General features: G+C 37.0%; 1 protein-coding gene across 6 annotated transcripts in view; it reads right to left on the reverse strand.

Moving 5' to 3' along the window:
• Window positions 1–9234: 9234 nt before the first annotated feature.
• Window positions 9235–21941, reverse strand: part of TXNRD2 (thioredoxin reductase 2) — a 30621-nt gene continuing 17914 nt past the window's right edge. For 4 of the 6 annotated variants that reach the window (XR_011729760.1, XM_071763540.1, XM_071763542.1 and 1 more), the window contains 6 exons: window positions 21099–21235; window positions 16326–16421; window positions 16018–16110; window positions 14653–14724; window positions 13518–13615; window positions 9235–11262 (listed from right to left, as the gene is read on the reverse strand). Coding sequence is in view for 3 of the 6 variants with exons in the window: in XM_071763540.1 (XP_071619641.1) it covers window positions 11139–11262; window positions 13518–13615; window positions 14653–14724; window positions 16018–16110; window positions 16326–16421; window positions 21099–21235 (620 nt within the window). In the remaining 3 variants the exon portion in view is untranslated. The remainder of the gene's footprint in view (window positions 11263–13517; window positions 13616–14652; window positions 14725–16017; window positions 16111–16325; window positions 16422–21098; window positions 21236–21941) is intronic. The other 2 variants (XR_011729758.1, XR_011729759.1) reach the window with 1 other exon arrangement.

Here is a 21941-nt window from a genome sequence, read left to right on the forward strand (position 1 = left end):
GGGATGCAAGAACTGCATGCTTCCTTGATAACTTCTGTGAGATCCAAACCAGCATGTGGACATCCTTATTTCCCTCTGTTGTCTATTTACAAGGTTTAAGGAAGAGAATCCAAATTCCAGTTATGTCCCCTTGGTATGGTGGGAAAGCTGGGTAAGCCTAATTGATCACTTGTAGATACTACTTACCACAGATGTATACAAGGCCTTGGTATGGTTCAAGTCTCACTTCAAAGACTTCTCAGGCTTTGTGCAAGTGTCCCATCCTCAGGTGTCATAATACAGTCAAAATAAATTAGATGCCCTACTGCTGCCAAAGCATAGATTGTTCTCATACAGCTGTGCTTAAATGGAGCTCAATCAAGGCAGTCTTACCTTGGATAAATGACTAGCAGCTCCCAGGAACAGATCTTTTCCAGTGAGTAAAACATCTCTCAGCACTTTGGAAGAGTCTTCCAAGCTAGTTCTTTGAAACGTTCATTGCCTGCACCGGAGCAGCGGACACTGCACAGGGAAGGAGCACTGGAGGTCCTCAAGCATGCCCAGAGCTCAGCATGAGACTGGCAGGGGAAAAAAAAAAGAGAGTTACCATTTTCTGCTAAGACATGGAGATCATTTAGTGACTTACCCAAAATCACAAAGATGGCTCTTACACCAAGAATGAGATTCACCAAGCCATTCAACACCTCTGCATTGTTCATTGAAGATCACAGTGCATTTAGAAGTCCATTTTAACACATAAATGTAAGATTTGGAGTTACGATGGAATAGTAAATTAAATACCAAGGAGTTTTTCACATCTCTGTTCAAAGCAGGCTAACATTTCATGTAGGGAATTATATGCTTCAGACAGTTGAAATCATCTTCTGCACAAATAATTTAAGCTTACTTCGCTTGTTGTGTTCCGATTTAAATTTTTATTGGAAATATAAATACCTATGTCGGTCACCAAACCAAATAAAACAAACATATTGAGTAGGGTCTATTATAGACTAATATGGAAACAAATAATCTGCAAATCTGGTTTTATTTATAAGCTTATTTGAGTTTTTACTCTGGGCTCATATTAATTGGGTTTGTGGTTTCCACATCTGTACTGCTGATGCCCAGTGCAGACAGCATGCCAAGTTGGACCTGGGCATCCTCCAAGCTCTAAATGAAAAACATATGCTTCAGCTCTAACTACCTCAACACAAGCAGGGCAACTAACCTACCAAGTAACCACAGCGGGTGCAGCAGGCAGAGCAAAACTCTGGGGAGCTTTCTGAGGTGCATACTTGCAAGCTTCTTGCTTCTGAGTTGCTCCAGGGGCAGCCAGGCTGCCGCCTGTATTATATTTGCTCTCTGATGATCAAGAGATACCAATTCCCTTCGTAGCCTCCTTTTTCTCTAGCTGTAGCTAGAAATTCCCAGACTGGACCAGTTAGTTCAGTGTCAGCTAGTGATACATATTCTAGAGGAAGATGGAAGAACTTCTGCAGATGATGGCAAATGGAATATGAACTCTTTCCAGAACTCTTGATTAGTTTTAATATTTATAAAAAGTATTGAATGTTCACGAGAGCCATAAATATACATAAAAATATATATATAAATGCCCATGCCCCTTGTCAAGCCAAAATGGATCCAGCTGTTCTGCAGTGCTGGTCTCTGATTGCAGAGAATCCCTGTATTAATGAAAGATGTATAAAGGGAATCCCAAACTGGAAATATGATCTCTGCTAAAGACTGTTCAAATCAACTATTAGGGAATATTTCAGGGAAGTACATGAATACAAAGCTCAGTCCTGAGAACTCATCATCATGAGAACATCTGTACTGCTTGCAGACATTTTTCAGAGTAAGCTGCTTTCAGGCTAACTTGACTTTGTGCTGGTACAACATCCCCAGAGTTTTGTGCCAATATAAATGCATCAGTGCAAACCCATCCCCTAGTGCCCAACAGAACCTCAGCATAGTGTAAGTGCCAGACTTGTTTCTTTCTTGAGCACAGGAGGGAGGCCAGCATGCAAGCTGTAGCAAAATTACATATATGACAGTAGTGAGAGAAAAGGAAGCAGTAAACACTAGTGTAAACACTAGCAGTTTGGCAGTGTCAGTTTATCCCCTACATATGCTCTGATGGTCATCCAGCAGCAATTATCTTTCCTGACAATTTTGACAAAAGTGATGCCTAGTAATCCCATAAAATATTTTTTTTCAACTACTATAGCATCCCCTCTGTGTGTCACTTAAATAGCAGCCATGATTTGTTTTAAGAATTTAGAGCAGAGAAAGGGGGAATGCAAGGGGGGGTAAAAAAATTAACACAACCCTAGCACTCCAGCCATGCTGAAGGGAATCACCCCATCATCCATCATTCCCTTCCTCAGAGAACTGCTTTGCCCAACACGGCTGCTCCACTGGCTCCCAGGCAGAGGCAATTGTTATGAAACTGAGATGGCAAAAGAGCAGTGTCTGATAACAGAGGGGCAGATCTGTCATCAGCACAGAAGGCAGCCACTCCTTATGGCTGTGACTAGAGAAAAGAAGATGCAATTAACAATTAGCTTTGGTAAGAGAAGACAAAACCCTCAAATACAGTTTCTACTGCAGCAAATCAAGCCACAGACTTAAGAATTAATGGTTCAAAGTCTTGGTTCTTGCCTTCCTCACAGCATTGTAAGATGAAAGAGAGAGTGAATTTCTCCTGCCACTTCATTCTGGCTAGCTAAGAACTGGGGCTTAGCCATGGAAAAAGGCCAACCTTGCAACAGTTACAGGAAATGAGAACAGCTTTGCAGCATTTCCAAACAAATCCAGCACACCTTCAGCTTTGTATTTTAGGCACAAAATTCAGGCTTTTCACCCCAAGAAACAAAATGAAACTTTTCAGTGGGTGCTGCACTATCTTCCCTTTTCATCCTCCTCTCACAGCTCCTCTGAGGTTAGAACTAAATTCACTTAGAGCTCTTGCAGTGTCAAACAAACTTTGCTTTCATAGGTTTGGCAGCTGAATTTCATCTTCCTTCTCCCAAACTTGGTTAATCGTTCTGGAAAAATATGATCATGCCAGTTATACTTTTTTAATACCTAAACTGAACTTCATCTACATTGCTTTCTTCTAATCAACTCTGTTAAACACTGCTGTGAGTGCAGCCCTGGCAACAACTGACCCAATAAGCTGTATCCCAAGCAGTGAGCCTAAGCTGTGCTCTAGGAAAAAAGGCATGATTCAGAGGACATCATTCCTAGACATAGGTCCTACATGTCTTGTCAAGCACTGCCTCTGAAGGATAGACTGGATTTTTAGCTTAGAAATTCCAGCTATAATTTAGATCTGTTGGACTTCATTTCCAGCAGAGACCAGATCCATGTAATTCAGATTATAACATCATCCACAAGTCAGTACTTGAAAAAAAGAAACAGAATTCCTCCAGTTTTCTACCATGTGTATAAAACTAAGTGTCTGTATGACTTTTTTACGTATTTTTTTCTAGATAAAAGTGTATCTAGCCATATTATCAGTGTTGTCCACTTGACAGATGCACTTTAGGCCCAACTTGATCTGCATCAGTGGTCGTAGTCACAGATTTTGTCAGTGCACCCATTTCAGGTCCCCATAAGCATGCTTCTGGTGTGGACACATCTAGAGGCACACCAGAAATACCAACTAACAGATGCATACAAGCAGTATTTCTGGTGAAAAGGCAGGTATCTTTCACACACTAAGATACCTTGGATGTGTTTTAACTAGGACTCTCAAAAGACATTAAAGAACTACCCTGTTCTATGCTTTCACAGTCATCATGTGCAGGGTACCAAATCCACCACTGCCTACAGGCCTAGCTCAACATCCTGAACAGCACTGCCAGCCATTCCCTCTTCCCTCCTTCCCCATGACTTTGGTTCTTTGTGCCCTACAATAAATTCCCCCTGTATTCTCTAATTCCTTTTTTTCCTTTGTTCATAGCACAGTACAAATTATTTTTTGCAACTCACACCTAATTTTACCATAACTTTGCCTGCAAGGTGACTAATGGGACAATTCCCTGTTGATCCAGACAACCTACCACCCAACGAACACAATAAAAAGGCAAAGCTGATTATCAAGAGGGAGATGCCAGTCAGTATTTTTACAGGCAGAATGTCAGGAGGTCCCTTATCAAGCAGGGAGTGAGTTGGCATATACTCCAGGCATGCAGGGGAGAGGCAGACTGCTTCCAGACTGCAAGGCCACACAAACTGGGAAGTGGTCGCTTGAAAGAGGAGTGGGAAGAATGACAGATGGTTTGTGCCTGGGCGTTTTTTTAGAGGACACTGGGCTCCTGCCATGGGAACAGCGTGGACAGTAAAGGCAGCGACTAGACGTGAAGAGTGACAAAGCAACTCAGCCACGGATGGCCCGTGGGAGGCCAAAGGAAATGCACCATTAGTCAAAGTTGGAGGAAAAATAAAATGCGATGACAACTGGGCCATTCACGTGCTTCCCCTTCAAGGACTGACCAGACCCTTTGCAGCTCAAAAGACTCAATCAGCTTCTTTTTGTCTTCAGCCAGGCTAATGTGCACCGGCACATTTTGAGAAACTCCCTTGTCACTTATATTAATTCTTATCTTGTTGTTCTTGGCTACACTTCACTGAAGTACAGTGAGGGAGAGTGCTTCAATCAATAATGCAGATCCAAGAGAGCACCCGCCTCTGCTGCTCTTAGGCATCAACTCAATGGCTTAAAGCAAATGTTCACCCAACTTGTAACTTGGGAAATACTAGGATTCCCAGACCTAGAGTGTAAGACAATGAGGTGACTCCACAAGGATGTTTAAACCCCATACACAGACAATCTCATCACTCCATGGTGCCCTTCTGCACTTCGAGATTTTGCTCAGTGCAAGATCTTAGAGTTCACAGTAACCACAATGACAGAAGATGGCCTTGCATTTCACAAACATATTTCATCAGGTGTTCCACTTTGCCAGTGTCATGGAAACCCTGAGGCACTGTTGTCACAGCCTTTGTCATTAAGATGATGCCCTCCAGAAGGTCCAGCTGTAAACACTCACAAATGGTGGGTCTCTTATTTTTCAATGGGGACTGCACTGCAGCTAATGACAGGACTTATTTAGAACTGCATCTTCTGGAGCTATGGCATTGCAAGATTTGGAAAGTAAAAGGGAGCTAAAGGGAGATGCAAGCAGAAAATCCTGAAATGCTCTCTTACAAATAAACTGGACTCTTACCACATCTAACTCTTATTTAAGTAGCTAAGTAAAATAGAATCTCTCAAAAAAGAACAAGAAAAAATCAAGGAGCAGGAAAGAATATAATTAAATCCCTATATAATTATAAGAACCAAAGTGCTAACCTGAAACTTCAAGGTATTCTGGATATATTTAGAATTAACAAGGTCAGAAATCAATGCAAGCAAAGTCTGGAGTGTCAAGAGAATTCTCCTTATTTTTCCTGTGTTTGTAATATGTCTGAGAAATAAACTCTCTCTCAGGATTTAACTAGATCCCAGTCTATTGCAAATTAAATTATTAATTAAAAAAAGGAAAAGAAATCCTTCGACAATCTGAGAGTCCCCAAAGAGTTTCTTAAGCCTCCAAAGCAGCCTGTATACCTTAAATTGCTTCATGTTATATGGCTAATAATCTCTGCTTTCTGCATTACAGGAATCATTAATCCAAGCGAGCCAAACTGAACAATGCTATCACAGCATGAACATTCTGCTGCCCAAAACTACTAAATCTAACAACATCTTCCCAGTCATTCAGGAGTATCTTGCCAGCAGAACATTAGTTGACTGAATTTCTCTAAGATAAATGGCTGGGTTTCCTGATGTTTGCAGCTGTTTTTGTACAATTTGCTTTTGTGTGAAGTTAAAAATTAATGCACTTCCTCTTGATCCTTTGAGAGAAAGACAAAAAGGAACATTATTTAAACACTTATTTCATCGGGGACAAAGGATTGAACTTTGGCATTTTTATTTAATCTTTATAAAGACTGCTGTGCATCACTAATTTTGTTACCAACTAAGGTATCACGTGTGACATCTCAACCTCCTGCATAAAGCTAAAAGCTGCTATGTCACCTGTTGCTCTGACACAGTGTGAATAGAATATTGTTTGGTTAATAATAGAATAATGTTTGGCATTATGGTTCATTCACAATAGTAAGAGACAAAAAATAGTAAGACACAAGTTTTGAGTTCTTTTGTTAGGAATATTATGCAGTGGAATAATATAGTTGGGTCTTGTCTCAATGAGCCTGCAAAGAAAGGAACATTAATTTCTTTTCTTGATTATTGTTTAAAACATACAAGCTGTCTTGTTACGATCTAGTTAATTGTAACTCCTCACACAACCTTGGGCAAATGATGTCTCCTTATGAAATATTTAAGAAGAGGGATCTTGTTTTTTGGTTTTATATTGAAATTAGGAAGAATTCCCATGTTGCTTTAAAGTAAAGGGAAGAAGGATGGACAAAACCTAAGTCTTTGTGGTCTTCTGAAGGAAACTGGGTCAGAGAAGACACAGAAAGGGTGAGTATTTTTACAGTTCATCTTTCCTAGACAAGAAAGTTTCCTTACATTATTGTATTAGTATACTGAACATACTCTACCACAAACTGCTGAGACTTTTACCTGGAAATTTTCTCCCACCCCCTCCTTAGAGATGCTGGTTCTGACAGGCTGCAGATCCCAATATCTCTACTTAGCTAACAATGCAAAGCACCTTGTTCAAACAAGACTGGTCTCCATTTCACACTATCCCCCAGGGAATATCCACTTTTCATACTCTATCTTTCTGACTGATGCAATCAGATTCTGGAAATCTGCCTTATTAATTTATATTCCAGCTTCTTAGGGATGATGTTAATTTTCCATTGTAGGACCAGAAGATTTTAGATGTGCTAGATCTTGTCTACAAGAAACAACAAAAAAAAGGCATTTACAGTACCATGCTTAGAAATGGACTTCAGTGAACAGCACTCCTTACAAAGAAATCCTATGGTTACCAAAAAAAAGACACTCTCCTAACTCCAACAGTGCTTGAAATATTTTACAATTACATGATGAATAAATAAATTTGCATTTTATTACTTATCCATGTGAGATATTCTTCTTAACTTCTGTACTAGCTCACCATTGCAATTGTTCTCTTCCTAGATCTGTGGCTTAGTACTAAGCCTTTATCCTGCCATGGCCAAAGAGTTCCATTATATCCATTAAAGATTAGATCATTTTCTTTTGTTTCCCACAGCAAATAGGATCCCATTCATGTCAGTAGTTGGAATGGTGTTTTCTTAAGGTGCATATAAGATTAAAGACTGAAATCAGATGCAGTGTTGCCAAAGTCTTTGTAATATGCATGTTTTTCATGACAAGATGATTGACAAGCATTGCAGTAAGGTGCTGAGGGGGATATTTCACCTGGCCCATCAAAACTCAATGTAGAGGATTAGAACTAAGAAAAGCTGACAATATTGACTTTGAGTGCCACAGCGGAAACATAATTAGCTCTTTGACATGTAGTGGACAGAAATACTCAATTTAAAAAAAATCAGTTAGAGTAATTACACCATATCTGTACTTTGCTGCCCTGGAAATAAAAGGTCTGCCCTGCTGTTTCCTCTTTTCTCAGTAAAATTCAAGTTTGGCACCAGAATAAATATATGCAACCTCAGCCTTCCTGCTGGAAGAACATCAGGAAAACTTTGTGCATAAAACTAAAAAACGTCTTTTAAAAGAGAGCCACGGATCTGAAAGAATGAAAAAGTCAATGAATTTTATACAAGTTTACTTATTGCAAAACAAACTGTCTGCACTATGCTTATTAAAGGCATATTTCATTACCTAATCATAGATGTCTCTTATACCTTTTATGTTTTGAATCATAATTGCAGTGTGTTCCCCAACTGTAATAATGAAAGACATTTTTGGCATATGCTTATATTGAGTCCCCTTTAACAAAGCACTTAAGACACATACTTGTATCCCACTGAAATTAATGGCTAACATTAACTTTGAGTACATTGATTTCTCTGGGATTTAAACAAATAGCAATTTATACAGGCACAAAATTACCTGCTTTGTTGGACAGGCATCAGCCTTTGAAGAGAAGTCTTCAAACCCAAAAGTCTGTGAAATGTGCAACTGTTTTGGTTAGAAATGCACTGCACTACAGCATTTACATTTTTATCAGAATAACTCTGTTAGCAGAAAAAAAAAAAAAAGTGCATCTGAAATATCTCTCCAGCTCCTGTTCTGCAATAATCTAAATAGTAGAAATATTTTCTGTAAGTACAACAACATACATACATGGGATGCAGAAATAGGAAAAGGCAAAACTTAATCATACACAGTACCCTAGCACTGAAAATAATCTATCATTAGGGATACTATAAATAGTGCAGTATATTAAATTCCTAATTTATAAAGATTATTCTCCATGCACTTGTCTGCTATCCTTGTTCGCTTCGGGATTAAGTGGCATATGAAAATAAGGAGAAAAAAACCCAAACATCAAGAATTATGCTTACCTTATTCCCTTTTTTAGCCACTGTTCTTAACTAGCCTAATTAGAACCTGCAATGAAATATTCCTGGAAATTGAAAAAAGATTAAAAATGCAGATGTAAACATGCTTTGGATATATAAAGTCAAAATTCTTTCTCAGAATATACTGAAGGAATATTAAACTAGGCTGTTTCAGCAGATTAGCTTCACCTAATTCAAAGGGAGCTTCTCATAAAAATAGGTGGATTCAAAGAAATAAAAGAAAATTGAGAAATGTTAACAATGTAGTCCCTTTCTTTCTGACATAAAATTTCCCTAAGAATTTAAAAATATATTTTGCTAGTAATTTTCTAATTAGTCTGACTGCACTGTATTTCAAGGAAGTTTCCTCTCAATGAATCTTCAAGAAGCATGTCAACAAGCATGGACTGTGAATATACTTATTAGACTTCATTAGCTGGAATAAACAGGAGAGTATTTGAAACTATACTTACTAAGTTTAGAGGTTTTCTTAATTTCAATTTAAAATAAGGTAGTCATCCAGCTTGGAACAATCTCCATGGCTATTCAGTTTACACACCAGAGACAGAGAGGTCTCAACCCAACATTTCCTTATTAAATGCTCTGAGTCTGTCTTCATTGTTTTAAGACATACCTCAAAGAGAAACAGCATTAAGATCACAAAAGAAATAACAAGCAGAAGCCATCTGTACAAAGTAAAACAAACACAATCAAACATTTACTAGAAAAAATTTATTAATTCATTAATTCACAACACAATAAATATTTGGATCATAGATACAAGGGACCCAGCAATGCTCAGACTTGTTTGCACCACTGTGGTTTGACAAACAAGCCCTCATCAGCTGGCATCCTGAGAAGAAGCCTGACTGATTTTTTGGTTTTTTACATTTTCACATAGAATTAGTAATTTGCAGCATACATGACTCGTATCAATTGACATCAGTCAGGTTTTTAAAAACAATTCTTAAAGGACCATCCCTGGCAAATCCTTCAGGAAAAAAAAAAAGCACAGTTACAGCAGTTATCATTATTCTGCCTTGATGTTGATTCTGACACTAGGGTTGCATAGGTGGTGAATGTACACTTACTTCAGAAGGCAACAAAATTTTCTACTAATTAAGGAACAATTTTTATGCAGTCCACTCAGGAATTCTAAAACCAAGAGATTTCTCTTTTGAGAACAATAATAACTTATTTTCTCACCCCACTTAAACTGAGGACAAGTTTCCTTGAGATTTCTTTACTTGTTGTCCCAAATGATTATTTTGAACTTTATGATGAAAGAAATTAACTTATCTTTCCACTTGTCTGTAGTGGCAGACAACTCAGTTTGCTGAATGTGTTGGTAGGACAGAGAAGAGACTTTCACACAGCTAAATGCCAGTAGTGGGTACAAAAGGAATTGGCAGTCATTAGGAAAAATATATTAGATACACACTGCAGTTTAGCCAGGTGAGATTTTTCTCAGAACAAAATTTCTGTAGACTAAGATGTTCAGCATCTCAGTATTTTGAAAAATTATTAAAACATTTTAAAATTAGTTTAAATTGAAGTTGCAATATTCAGGTAGTGTTTTACACTAACACTCAAGTTAGATCTTTTCCAATATAAGCTTATGGATGGCCTCACAGACAAAAAATGGCACCAGCAGATATCGTAGGGAATGGCACTTGCAGTCAAACTGTATTGCTCATTCCTCTCTTACATACCAGAAATAGCTGGAAACTTTGAAAAGAAAGCATTTAAGATTTCTTCTGTTGTTGTTTAAGTCAGAAAAAAATCTTTGAAAATGGAGTATTCTATGTCAATGAGAGGGTAATAAATGCTATTACATAGTATTTTAGAAGGAAACAGTGCTCACTTTTTGTCTGTTGGTTTCTCTGAGAAGGTCCAACTCACACAGTAAAAAAGATTGCACACTTGAAATTAAAAAATCATTTGTCTGTGTGGCATGCTGCATCAGGGAAATAACAAAGCCAAAAAAAAAAAAAAAAAAAAAAAAATTACACATGATCAGACTATTCTTCCGAACTGTGCAACAAGCAGGACAGCTATGAAAATGTCAAAGTTCCAGACACAAAAACACTGATACACATTAACTGCAAAAAAGATACACTTTGTTTCACCTCAAAACTGATCTGTCCCCACACTCACTATTCAGCTGCAAAGGATGCAAGAAACTAAGTGACTGTTGTGCTGCAAGTTGGACTGAGATTCAGTGCAGTTAGTTTTGTGTTGTTTTTGTCAGACTCTTAATCAGGGTTCTGCAAAAAAGCTTCACATCAGATTTGTTTCTTTAGTGCCACAAATTAGCCAGCATCTCCCCCTTCTGGAGAGGAGGAAAATAACCAGAAACTTGCAGCAGGTTAATGCTTTCTTAATCTGGCCAATGAAGAAAAAAAAATTACATATGGTTATCTTCTATCTGTGTTCTGAGCAGGACCATTTATTTTCAGCTACCTTCAGTTTTAGTAAAGCCAAATCTAAATCCATTCAGTTCATCACTGAGAAATTCTTAGTAACAAACCAACAAAATAAGCTGTTTCAACCCAAAGTGCCCCTTGTCATTACGAATAAATTTTGTGCTTTTTTTCATTTTCCAGGGATGGTTTTTAACCTCAGCAGCCTGTGACTGTTGCATCCAAGCCAGAACGCTTTGTAATGTGCAACTTGGTGACTTCTTCAGCACAAGTGGGGTGAATGCCAATTGTCTTCATCAGTTGAGGATATGTAGCACCACACCTATGAAAAAAGACTGACAATGTCAAATACTATTCACCCAAAGCAGCTTGAATGTCCTAGAACATCCTGCTCTTGACCATCTTATCAGGTAGAGGTGCTGCACTGAGTCTTCAAACAATGCTGTCCATTATTTCTCAGGTTCTTACACAACATTTAAACACCCAGCTTCACAACTCTTTTAGGTAGGGAAGAACTGTCAGAAGAGTTGAGACAGAGCAAATTAAGGAATTTACCCCAAGTCACAATTAAACCTATCACAAAAACATATGACAAAACTGCAGCCTTCAGTTTTTCTTGTACATACATGTGTGTTTCACTAACTGAGTCCAGATGGAAAAAGACACACAGAGAAAGAAAATCCCAATTTACACTGCTGGACAAGAATCTGAAGGAAACTATACCAGAATATTCTTCCACAATCTTACAGAAAGTTTGGTGCTTGCATTGAAATTATCAGTGTTATAATCAGGAGGAAAAGAGTCTCTCCTTTGAAAAAAACAAAACAAAACAATAAAAACAAAACAAAACAAAAACAAAAAACCCCAAGCAAACCTTTTGTTTAAATCCCACTTGCTTAACTCCTTTACTTGTCCAGTAACATTCTTAAGACTTGATAACTTTCCTTTGAGCTGCTATTCCTGGCAGGTCTTTCTGTAAGAATAGTTGAAATGGTCCTAAATTTAAGAATTGTTGCAAGTTCTCTATGGAATAATGTTCTCTCCCTCTACAAAATACATGGATGAGAGGCATAGATGTCTTCTGCTGCTGCACCTACATCTAAAAAGGCATTGATAAGCAAAAAATCATTGCTGAGCACAGATGTTACTAAGTGTAACTGAGTACTAGGTGGGGAGGGAAGATGAAAAATTATCCTTGGAAGAGACTGAAGATCTAGTAGTTGACAGAAAAAGAACAGCTCTTACAGTGGGTGTTCTGCATTGAGAGCTCTGGATTTGTGAAATACAATAGAATCCAATACAAGAATCTGACCTGCTGAAAACCTCAAACTGTGGCTAAAGTTTTAATTTTCCCTGGGCAAGGCAGAAAACCACTCCAGTTTCATGTGCTTCCTTTTCACTGGTTATTTTGGATAGAACTTCAAAACAATGACATCCTAAAAAAATATAGTTCTAGAATCTATACCACTCCAATTAATGGACTACAAACACATGTTGAAAATGTGTACTGAGGGTACAGTGCAGTCAGTGATTTCCAAGATATTCCTCACATGATACTTGTGGTCCTGCCTTCTTAATCCTTTCTGCTTTTCATTTATGCTGGTCACTCATAACTGCAGGGTTAAAACTGCAATGTAGTGATGATATTTAGGAAAATTAACTAACACCATAATTGGGGGTCATTTTTCGTGTCACAGATTATTTTCTTCAAAGAAGAGTTCTAAACTATAATTTAGTAATGTAAATATACAATTCAACATTTCTGAAGATGTGAATCAGCAGTGAAAAGGGAAATGAAAAAACAAATAAGAAATAATTGTAGCACACAAGAGGCATAGAAGGAATTATGTGTTTAACCAGAGAGCCCCCATAATCACTCATTCCTCCTTCAAAGGGAAGACAACTATATTAAGATTTGAGCAAAATCTTAATTGAGATATGATCACAAAGGTTCACCTACTTGCTATGTTTGTTATTGCAATTACCAGATAGCTCCAGACAAAAGTACCTCCCCTCTATCATCATCCTACAGAGGTTTCTTTCTTACAGTGTACACACGGTGGCAAGCTTATATCCCAGAAATATAAAAATTCATGCAAGTCCTTGCTGAGCATTTGAGGAACAATGGCTGTGCATATGTAAATATGAGATTAGGAAAGTAAATGCTTTCAAGATGTAAAGAAAGTTTTTAATGAAAAGCATAAATAATCTTTTAAAGAAGTGACTTGCAAAACTATATCATGACTTTGTATCCTGTGCATAGAATGCAAAAGAAGCTACAGTCTGAGAAAATTAGCACTAGTAAGTTAATGCATAATTTTATTCTTTACTTTATCAAGCCAACAATATATTTTCCTCAATTGTTCCATAACTATATCCAGTATTAGAGTAACTAAATCCAGTACATCTTAATGAAGAACTGCAGTATTTTTAGTGAAAATATGTGCAATACTACATAAAAGTAACAAAAAGCATGGGCCCTTTATAGCCTTGCCAAAAGCAGACAGCTATCTTTTACAATCTTGCAATAACTTAAAAAGCAGGCTTTAGAAGCCAGAGGCATTCTTTTGTACTTACTTGATACCAAGAGCAAATCCTTGAATAACTTCGCCTGCGTTTGGTCCAATGAAATGAAGGCCAAGTACCCGTTGCTCACCCTCTCGTAAGCAGACCATCTGAAAACAATACATTACATAGAGATATTTTCTTAGAACATCTAAAGATAAGGCATGAAGTTGAACTAAATGAAACTGAAGTGCCCTGAAATCCTAGTTCAGCTGTTGGTGTCCAGCATGCCAAGAACTAAGGCAGTTACTTAAATCTTGCTGACTTCAATAAGTCTTATGCTTGTTCTTTAGCACCTTCTTGACTTGAAGCTCTATTAGTATATTTTTTTCAGACTATTTCTTTCAGTATAGTTCATTGTCAGGAAGCCCCTGACAATGATAATTTGTGGTAAACTGAATACTTTGTTGTTTGTCATTTGTATGAAATCCTAAAAATACTGTAGTCTAGTAACCAGACTTGTGTTTTTAGGCACCAAACCATAGCAGTTCTCCAAGCCTAGGCTGTTATTCACAGCAGGATAATCAGCTGTATTTCCAAAGATTACAACCACCAATCATAGGATATTTTGTGCCTTTGTGATTCAGTCACTTACAGCAGCATGTTTGGTGAGATACATCTACCACATCAGCCACATAACCTAAAAAGCCTTGGAAGCAGCCAAAGATGAAGATGAGTAATAAGTATCTGAGATAGCCTGAATCACTACACACTTAATTTACACAAGAGAATTTAATGAAAACTTTAGTTCCTTTAAGGACATCATCTTTACAATTACAAAAAGAAAGTCAATCTCTCCCTGTGTCTCCCTGTTAAGCATTAAACACACTAACCTAGTAGGTTCTGCTATTCAGTAAAGGCTTGGATTCTTTCACTAGAAATCCCAGGAACAGCAGCAATCTTGATGCAGTACTTTAAATGTTGAGGACTTTTAAAGAAAAAAACCCTCTTGCTTTAGAGTTTGAAATGCTCAAATTCCATGTTTGTTCACCTGTTTTGGGAGTTTAGTAAGGAGTATGCTCAATACCATCAACTATTAAGGTATTACTACTTCACTTTCAACTACTACTTACTTTCAATGACATAATTTAAAGAGAACAGCTAATAAAAAGCAACACCACCTTCATTAGAAGCTCACGCCACTTACTTTTATATAGCACTGAGTTGCATCTCTTTCAGCCACGGTGAACTCTAGAGGTTTATAATATGCATGGTATACCTGGTAGGGAAAACAATAATATTTTGTGTTAGAAAGTACTATGATGTCAACATCTGTTATTTAGTTTTATAATGACTACTATTACTCCATATTTATAATGCTGCATAAAAAAATATTTATTTCTAAGCTGTTCATTATTTAAAGTAAAACATGGAAAATACAGTAAGAGTTTAACACAAAATCTCTTTCTTAGAGAACTATTAAATTAAAAACAACACTGAAAAAACATTACAAATAATTGTTACTCATATCAGTTCCCTAAATGAAAATGTTAGATTTTTCCTTTGAGTTTTTTCCAGAAGTTCAATAACATGTTTACTGAGAAAACGAAATCCAGTCTTTCTATACTTGTAATAATGTATACCAAAAGACAACCTAAACTATAACTTTTGCATTTTTAATAGTAAACACTTATTTTTTCATTAATGATTTTACCTGAAGCTCCAAGCTAAATCCATCAAGTGAACTTGCTCTCCAATACATACATAAGATCAGCATCTTATGACACACACACATCAACTGTCTACCTTAATGTGATGAGAACATTTGTTTTACAGTAATTTATATCACACTGGCATCCAGAAACCCAGATAACAGTTCTGGAACAGAATTTTAAAGTATAAACTATATTTCAGGATCATAAAATACCAAACTAATAACTGCCTGGATATGAACTATTGCATTTTGCATTTCCACAGCTTACCAAGTCACATGCAGACAGTCTTTCTGATGAGTGAATAAAGGTAATACAAAATACCTTTTCATGGGTGACTTGTTTGAATATTGTCTTATTATATAATGCTCTTGAATTTCTTCATCATCAGTACCTTAATCTCATTCCATATTTATATATATATATATATATATACACACACATATATGTGTGTGTGTGTGTGTGTATGTATTGAGCATTTTAGCCACAAAGTCACTTAGCAGCCTGTGTGAATATTTCTGGGGTCATCCCAAAAATTTAGACTAAAGAGCCTGATCAGCAGTTCTGACAATTAAAAGGAACATGAACATTATTTAATGATGCTGCACAATATAACTTACTAAAATGGCAGCTAGTTTAGAGCTGTCATACCCAATCAATAATACTAAGCCCACTAATTAAGTTTCCATTGTGACCTGCTGCAATACTTTAAAGGCCCTGAACTTTTCTGAAGACACCAGCTCCCTAACTGCAAATATAATATTTTGAGGATCAAAAATTTTACCTATATAACAGTGAAACTTCTGTCATTTCACAGCACACCTCTGACACCAAGTATAAAATTTAAAATGTTTTCATACCTCAATATTATCTGATCCATAACATTGCACAGCTGCTTCTTCTGACAGTCCAACACAACCATATTCCAAGGGAGTGAATACTGTAGTAGGTACCTGCTTGTGAGGAAACAAAGTGTTAGTGCTGAACCATATAAAGCAGCTGCATGTCAGATACAGGGGAGTTTTTGCATAACTGAGAGGTGTAGCTCTGTCACACATCTACTTTGGGTAGCTGGGTTCCAGGTGACAAAATGTAATTCCATTAAAAAATTTTTAAGAAAAAAAGAGCCCAAGATTTGGGTTTTGTCATTGAAAAAGAAATAACTCACATTCTCATAGTCCATCAGTTCTGAAGAGTGGCCAAAAAGACGCCGAGCCAGCAGCTTTCCTGCAGCTATTGCTGTGGGTGTTAATTCAGGACGGCCCTGTGAGGAGAGCACAAAGCTTTGTTTTAACTAAAAGAGAAGCAGCATCCAAGGATTTTCTCCTGGGACAATGGTCAGAGGAAGGCCAAATCTTTGGAATTCCAGCCTAGTAGCCAGGACTCCAGTGAAGTGGTAAATTTCTGTCCAAACATGCTTTTAATTGTCTGAGTTTAATATTTGTCTTCATGGGGGGTTGGGAACAAATGCCATGAATGTGTCAAAATCTTGTGTCTTACCATGTCACCCTTTGAACAGCAAAGTGGGACATACTAACCATTCACTTTCCCCTATTTTTCCACAGTAAGTCACCAAGAAATTTTTCAGACTTTTTAAAGCAGTATAGTATAAAAGCCTAGCGTAAAGCAAGAGTGTTTTTATAACATCAGACTAAAAAAAAAAAAAAAGTTGTCTGCCACATTTTTACAGAACACAGGCACAGAAGTTAGCTATTTGTAGGCACTATTACTGACTTCCTCTGTTGGTCCTGGATCAGAGAAGTGGAACACTATTTTGCTAGCTCTGCAACCTGTAGTTGAGCTGGTCCTAGTCTCAGGCTCTGGTACTAGAGAAGGGCATGAAAGGACTGCTATCAGCAAAGATTAACCACCTGCAAATGAGGAATGGAATGATAGCAAGATATGACCAGGACATGCTCCAGTTCAAGAGAGGAGTCCTGGTCCACTTTTATGTCCAAACAAGACTATGCAGTGAGGCAGGAAGAAGTTTTGAGAGCTGGCACAATACCACTGAAGCATCAGAACTCCAGTGCTAGTTTTAAGGAAGCTGAGGGTTTTTGCAATTTGAAGTAAGGAATTTTCAAAGGGAGTTTTTTGAAGTCTGAGGGAGACCAGTCCATGTAAATTAGCAAAATCTAACAAGTATCATAAAAGTAGTAAAAAAAGCTATTTGTGAGTTTACCCAAAATGTCACAAATCTAGGAGCATGTGGAGAAATAAGAAAGATGCAACCAAAGAACACCTTTGTGGCACAACATGGACCACTCTGTAATAACCATGAAGTTTTCATTCTTACAGGTCCTACGTAGATACAACACCTGCCACACTCCTGCAAAGCTCCATGTGGAGGTAAACATCCAATAAGACCTCAAAAACAGACTTCAGCAGAAAATAAATAAGGACTCCCCACCACACACATGGAAGCTTTTCCACACACATTCAAGTTTTTCAAATTTCTTTTCCCCACTAACCTACAGTTTCCCAGAACTAACTTGAATTAATTTCTTTCATTCAGCTTATATTTTCTGTATATTATTAGACAGATTCTGCACATGGTATGAGCTACTTCAGTACACAGGCCATATAAATTATCTGCATGTTAATATACATTTATGCTTTTATTTGTACTTGTAATGACTTAAGTTAAAACTTCCACTGCAAAAAAAAAAAAAAAAAAAAAAAACAAAAAAACCCAAAAAAAACCCCAAACTGAAACAACATTGTCTAACCTGATAACAGAAACTACAATTCTAATTGTTAATGAACATGAACCTATTTTTCCCACAGCTTATGACTAATCACAAAACTGCAAATCTATCCCTTTTTTTCCCCTAAGATTCATCAAATCATGGTTTTTCAAACCCAACACTTTGACTTTCAAGTCCGTAAATGTCATTTACCAAATGAAATTTGCCATTTGTTTTTTCTTATACACATTTGCCTGAAACATGGCTGCCAATCATTTCTGTAGCAGGAAATACAGATGTTGTTTTGGCATTCCAGAAATGAATAGAAGATTGGAATGAGAGATAAACTTGTGAAAGCATTGCCATGCATTCCATATAGCCCAACTAATTACTAAAACATCCATGCAGATAAAGCCCAATTTCTCATAAACAATGACTTAAAGACCTTTACTGGTAAATATTTGCAATGAACATTCACTTTGCAGTCATGTGTAGAACTACTCTGCTGATTATTATGGATACAAATTGTTCATAAGAATCCTCTAATGTATTATACTTTTAAACGAGATGGCTCCTGAGAGAGTTTTAAAAGCTTTGAAGTAGTGTGTATTTGCTCTAACACAACTCTTTTTAGTCTTATTCCTATTCAAAGCAACATACTGTACATTCCATCTTCTCTACACATCTTTGTTGTACCACTCTTTGAAATATGACAGATGTATAGTGGCACGACCACGTGACACATTCTTTTGAGAGAACTTCTTTATAGTGTGTGCCATGCTTTTCAACAAGAACACTACTGGAGGGAAGATTTTAACACAGGGAGTTTATATCAGCATTTCAAACTGAAATTCCAGCTTGATCTTCCTCATCCTGATTACAGAAGATGAAAATGCATTAATGCAATTTCACCTGTCAGTTGAAAATAATATTTTGCCAAAGCTTAAAAATATTTCAAGACAAACTGACGGACCTCTGGAAGTTTTTTTTCTCCTTTTTTCCAAATGAGCAGCTTGAATAACATTAAGATTCCATTTGCTATAAAATGGTGGAACAAGACACTCATGCACACAGTTTTCCATTTGTGCCAGCTGGGTATGACTCCCAGATGAAAACAGCCACTCTGAACATATCAGCAAATTTGCCTTTCCCCTTGCTCACTCTGAGCCAGGGGACTGAATTCAAACAAATAAAAAAGTAATTCTTGCTATTTGTTAGCAATTTAGTGTCTATTCAGTGTGGCATGTGAAAGAGGGAGAAGGAGGGCCTGAGATCTACTTGCAACTTCACTTCATGGTAGCAAAAAGATTCTGTCAGGGATAGAGCAGAGCAAAGAGAAATCCTGTGCATGAACAATGAAGAAGAAAAAAAAAAAGTCTTATTCATATATGCAAAATTAGGGATCATTGATACCCATTCACAGGAAACAAGATTCCACTTCCTGTGCTCTTTTGGTAGGTCTCTCCCAGAGAGTTCACACACCAAGTTCTACAGCTTTGTGATTCTTAGCAGGATGAACCTGATTCTTCCCTGTGTGTTCTTTGACATGTGCACCAACACAGAACTTTCTTTCACTGATGGCTCCCATGCCAATTAAATTTATTACCCAAATTAATTCTATTTTAAATAAAAGACAGAATTAATGTAAGCATTCAAGTAAAATAACTTCATTGCTTAGCAAGTGGCTCACACTGTACTGCAGTCAGACAAGAACATGGCAATAAACTCTATAAATGCATGAATACCATACTGTGATTTCTTTAGTTCCCTATATTGAGCCCAGATTCAGATAAGAGAGAATTTATCTACATAACTGATTTAACTCTTCAGTTTTCATGTTGCTATTTTTTAGAAGTATCTGTTCAACAACTTGAGTTCAAAAATTTGTATTAATAAGGACAAAAGCAGGAACAGGAAATCCAAGTTTTAACAACAAAATTAAAAGGACAAATAAATGAATATCTGATTTTTTAGATCCAGAGTAGGAAAGGGGAGAGCATCCTGCCTCCAACCTTATATTTCTTACTCAAAGGGCAGAAGACAAAAAGCACCCAAAAGGAAATGACTTGCTGAAAATAACACTGCAGATTGGCAGCAAAATGAGCAACAGAATCTGAGGCTCTGCCAGCATTGCCTCTAACAACTGCTTCTTGGATGAAATTAAAAAGAAAAGTTTGGAAAGTAGGAGGTCCAAACAAGGCATATATCAAGGACAAGCAAGTGTACGAGGTCATTGTGAGCCAAAAGAGAACTTCAGGAAATATCCCAGAGGAAGAAGTGACAAGTACAAAGGCAACCTGTATGTGAAGTGAAAATAAATTAGAGGAATTGTACATAATTCCAAAACTCTGAATGACTGGACAAGATAGAGAACCTGTAGAGAGTGAAAAAAAAAAAAAAAAGGAAGAAATAGCTGAGTAGAAAGGTTTTACTGCAGTTTAGCAGCAAATGCCAAGTCATTCACATGAAGACGAGGATGAGGACAGAGAGGATGAAATTCCTGTCTGCATAGAGAGGACAGAGGGGAAGAGGTCAGGCTTGATCAGCAGATTTATGAGATTTAAATGTCTCTGGTAATTCCACTAAATTCCAGTTTTGCACCTATAATATGTAAATAATTTTGCTTAAGTTAGAATGTGTCCCCCCCTTAAAAAACAAACGAACTTCCATGCCTCATATTTCCTTGGCATAATCATTCACAAATCATGAAAGGAAGTCAAATGCATTTAGTATTTGCAGCAATAACGTTTTCTTATTCTAGAGAAAGCCACTTTGGTCATAAATATTTTGTGTCAGGGAGCAGAAATATTGACTAATATCAATTAAATTCCAAAATACTAAAAATATAATTACACAACTTGTCACAGTCATTCCCAGTAAGTGTATTCAGCTCCAGAAGGTAAGAACTGCTTTCACTCAGCATTCACAGGCAGTATGAAGTCATACATCTGAAGTGATAAAAGCACTATTAGAAAGATAATTGAAGTGATAAAGACATCATCATTAGCCTCTGACCAATGATGCATTCCCTGATAAACATCAGTAATAATCTCTAATGCTGAGATACTGCACAAGATCCATATGAAGGGAATTACTGACCCAGGTGGCTGGCATAAACACTACAGCTCTGGAAAATGAAAAAGTGTGAAACACGAAGATACATGCTAGAGCATGATGACATCTGGGGACTAGTTATTAGTCAGGAACAAAGTTGGCTTCCTGTTATTGTAAAATATTTTATGTAAACTCAGTACCTCTGTTATGTCTCCAATTGCATAAATGTGAGGAACAGAAGTAGCTTCACTGGCATCAACAATGATCTTTCCAGTTTCAGAATTAGTTTTCACTCCAACTGCCTTCAAATTGAGAGTCTCAGTGTCAGGGGCTCGGCCTTCAGGAAAAAAAAATAAAAAAATCACAGTTAAAACTACTAGAAAACATTAGCTGTGCTAACCTAAAAAAAGCTGGAATCCTCCACTGTAAATTTCTAAGTTGTTTGTGCTGTTTGATAGTTCAAGTAGAAACATGACAAAACTTCTCGTTCTGAAAAGACTAAAAGTGGAAAGCATGGATATGAACTTCTTTGTGAAAGGTTTAATATTCAACATTTAAATTCAGTTCATGTAGTATGAATATACATACTATAAATAAATAACTTCTATAGTGAAAATTTGCATTAAACACGAACCAAATGGCACTCAAGAAAAAACACCTGTGGATAAAAATTATTAGTAATGCTGTTCAACTTGAAGCAATCCAGAAGTCCTCTTTTCTTGCTGATACATGTATTTTAAAGCTTTTTCAGTTCCCTCAACCTTGCTTAAAACATTCACCAACTCTGCTCTCCCATCCTTAATGCAGTTATTTAGCCCAAACTCTGTATTTGAACTACAGAGTTTAGAAACACTTTTAAACAGACCTAAAAACAAATCAGGCAAATTCTGTGCAAGCCTAGATTTTATTACAACTTCCTCTTCCAACAACTTAAAATTAACTCATCTTTAAATAATATTTTTATTGTGTGCTTTCTACATAGAGCACCACTTAGACCATCAAAGTTCTGGTAGCGTTGCAATGAGCTTTCTATAGAGTATTTA

The sequence above is a fragment of the Heliangelus exortis genome, chromosome 19 (assembly GCF_036169615.1).
Source record: "Heliangelus exortis chromosome 19, bHelExo1.hap1, whole genome shotgun sequence".
Taxonomy (NCBI): domain Eukaryota; kingdom Metazoa; phylum Chordata; class Aves; order Apodiformes; family Trochilidae; genus Heliangelus; species Heliangelus exortis.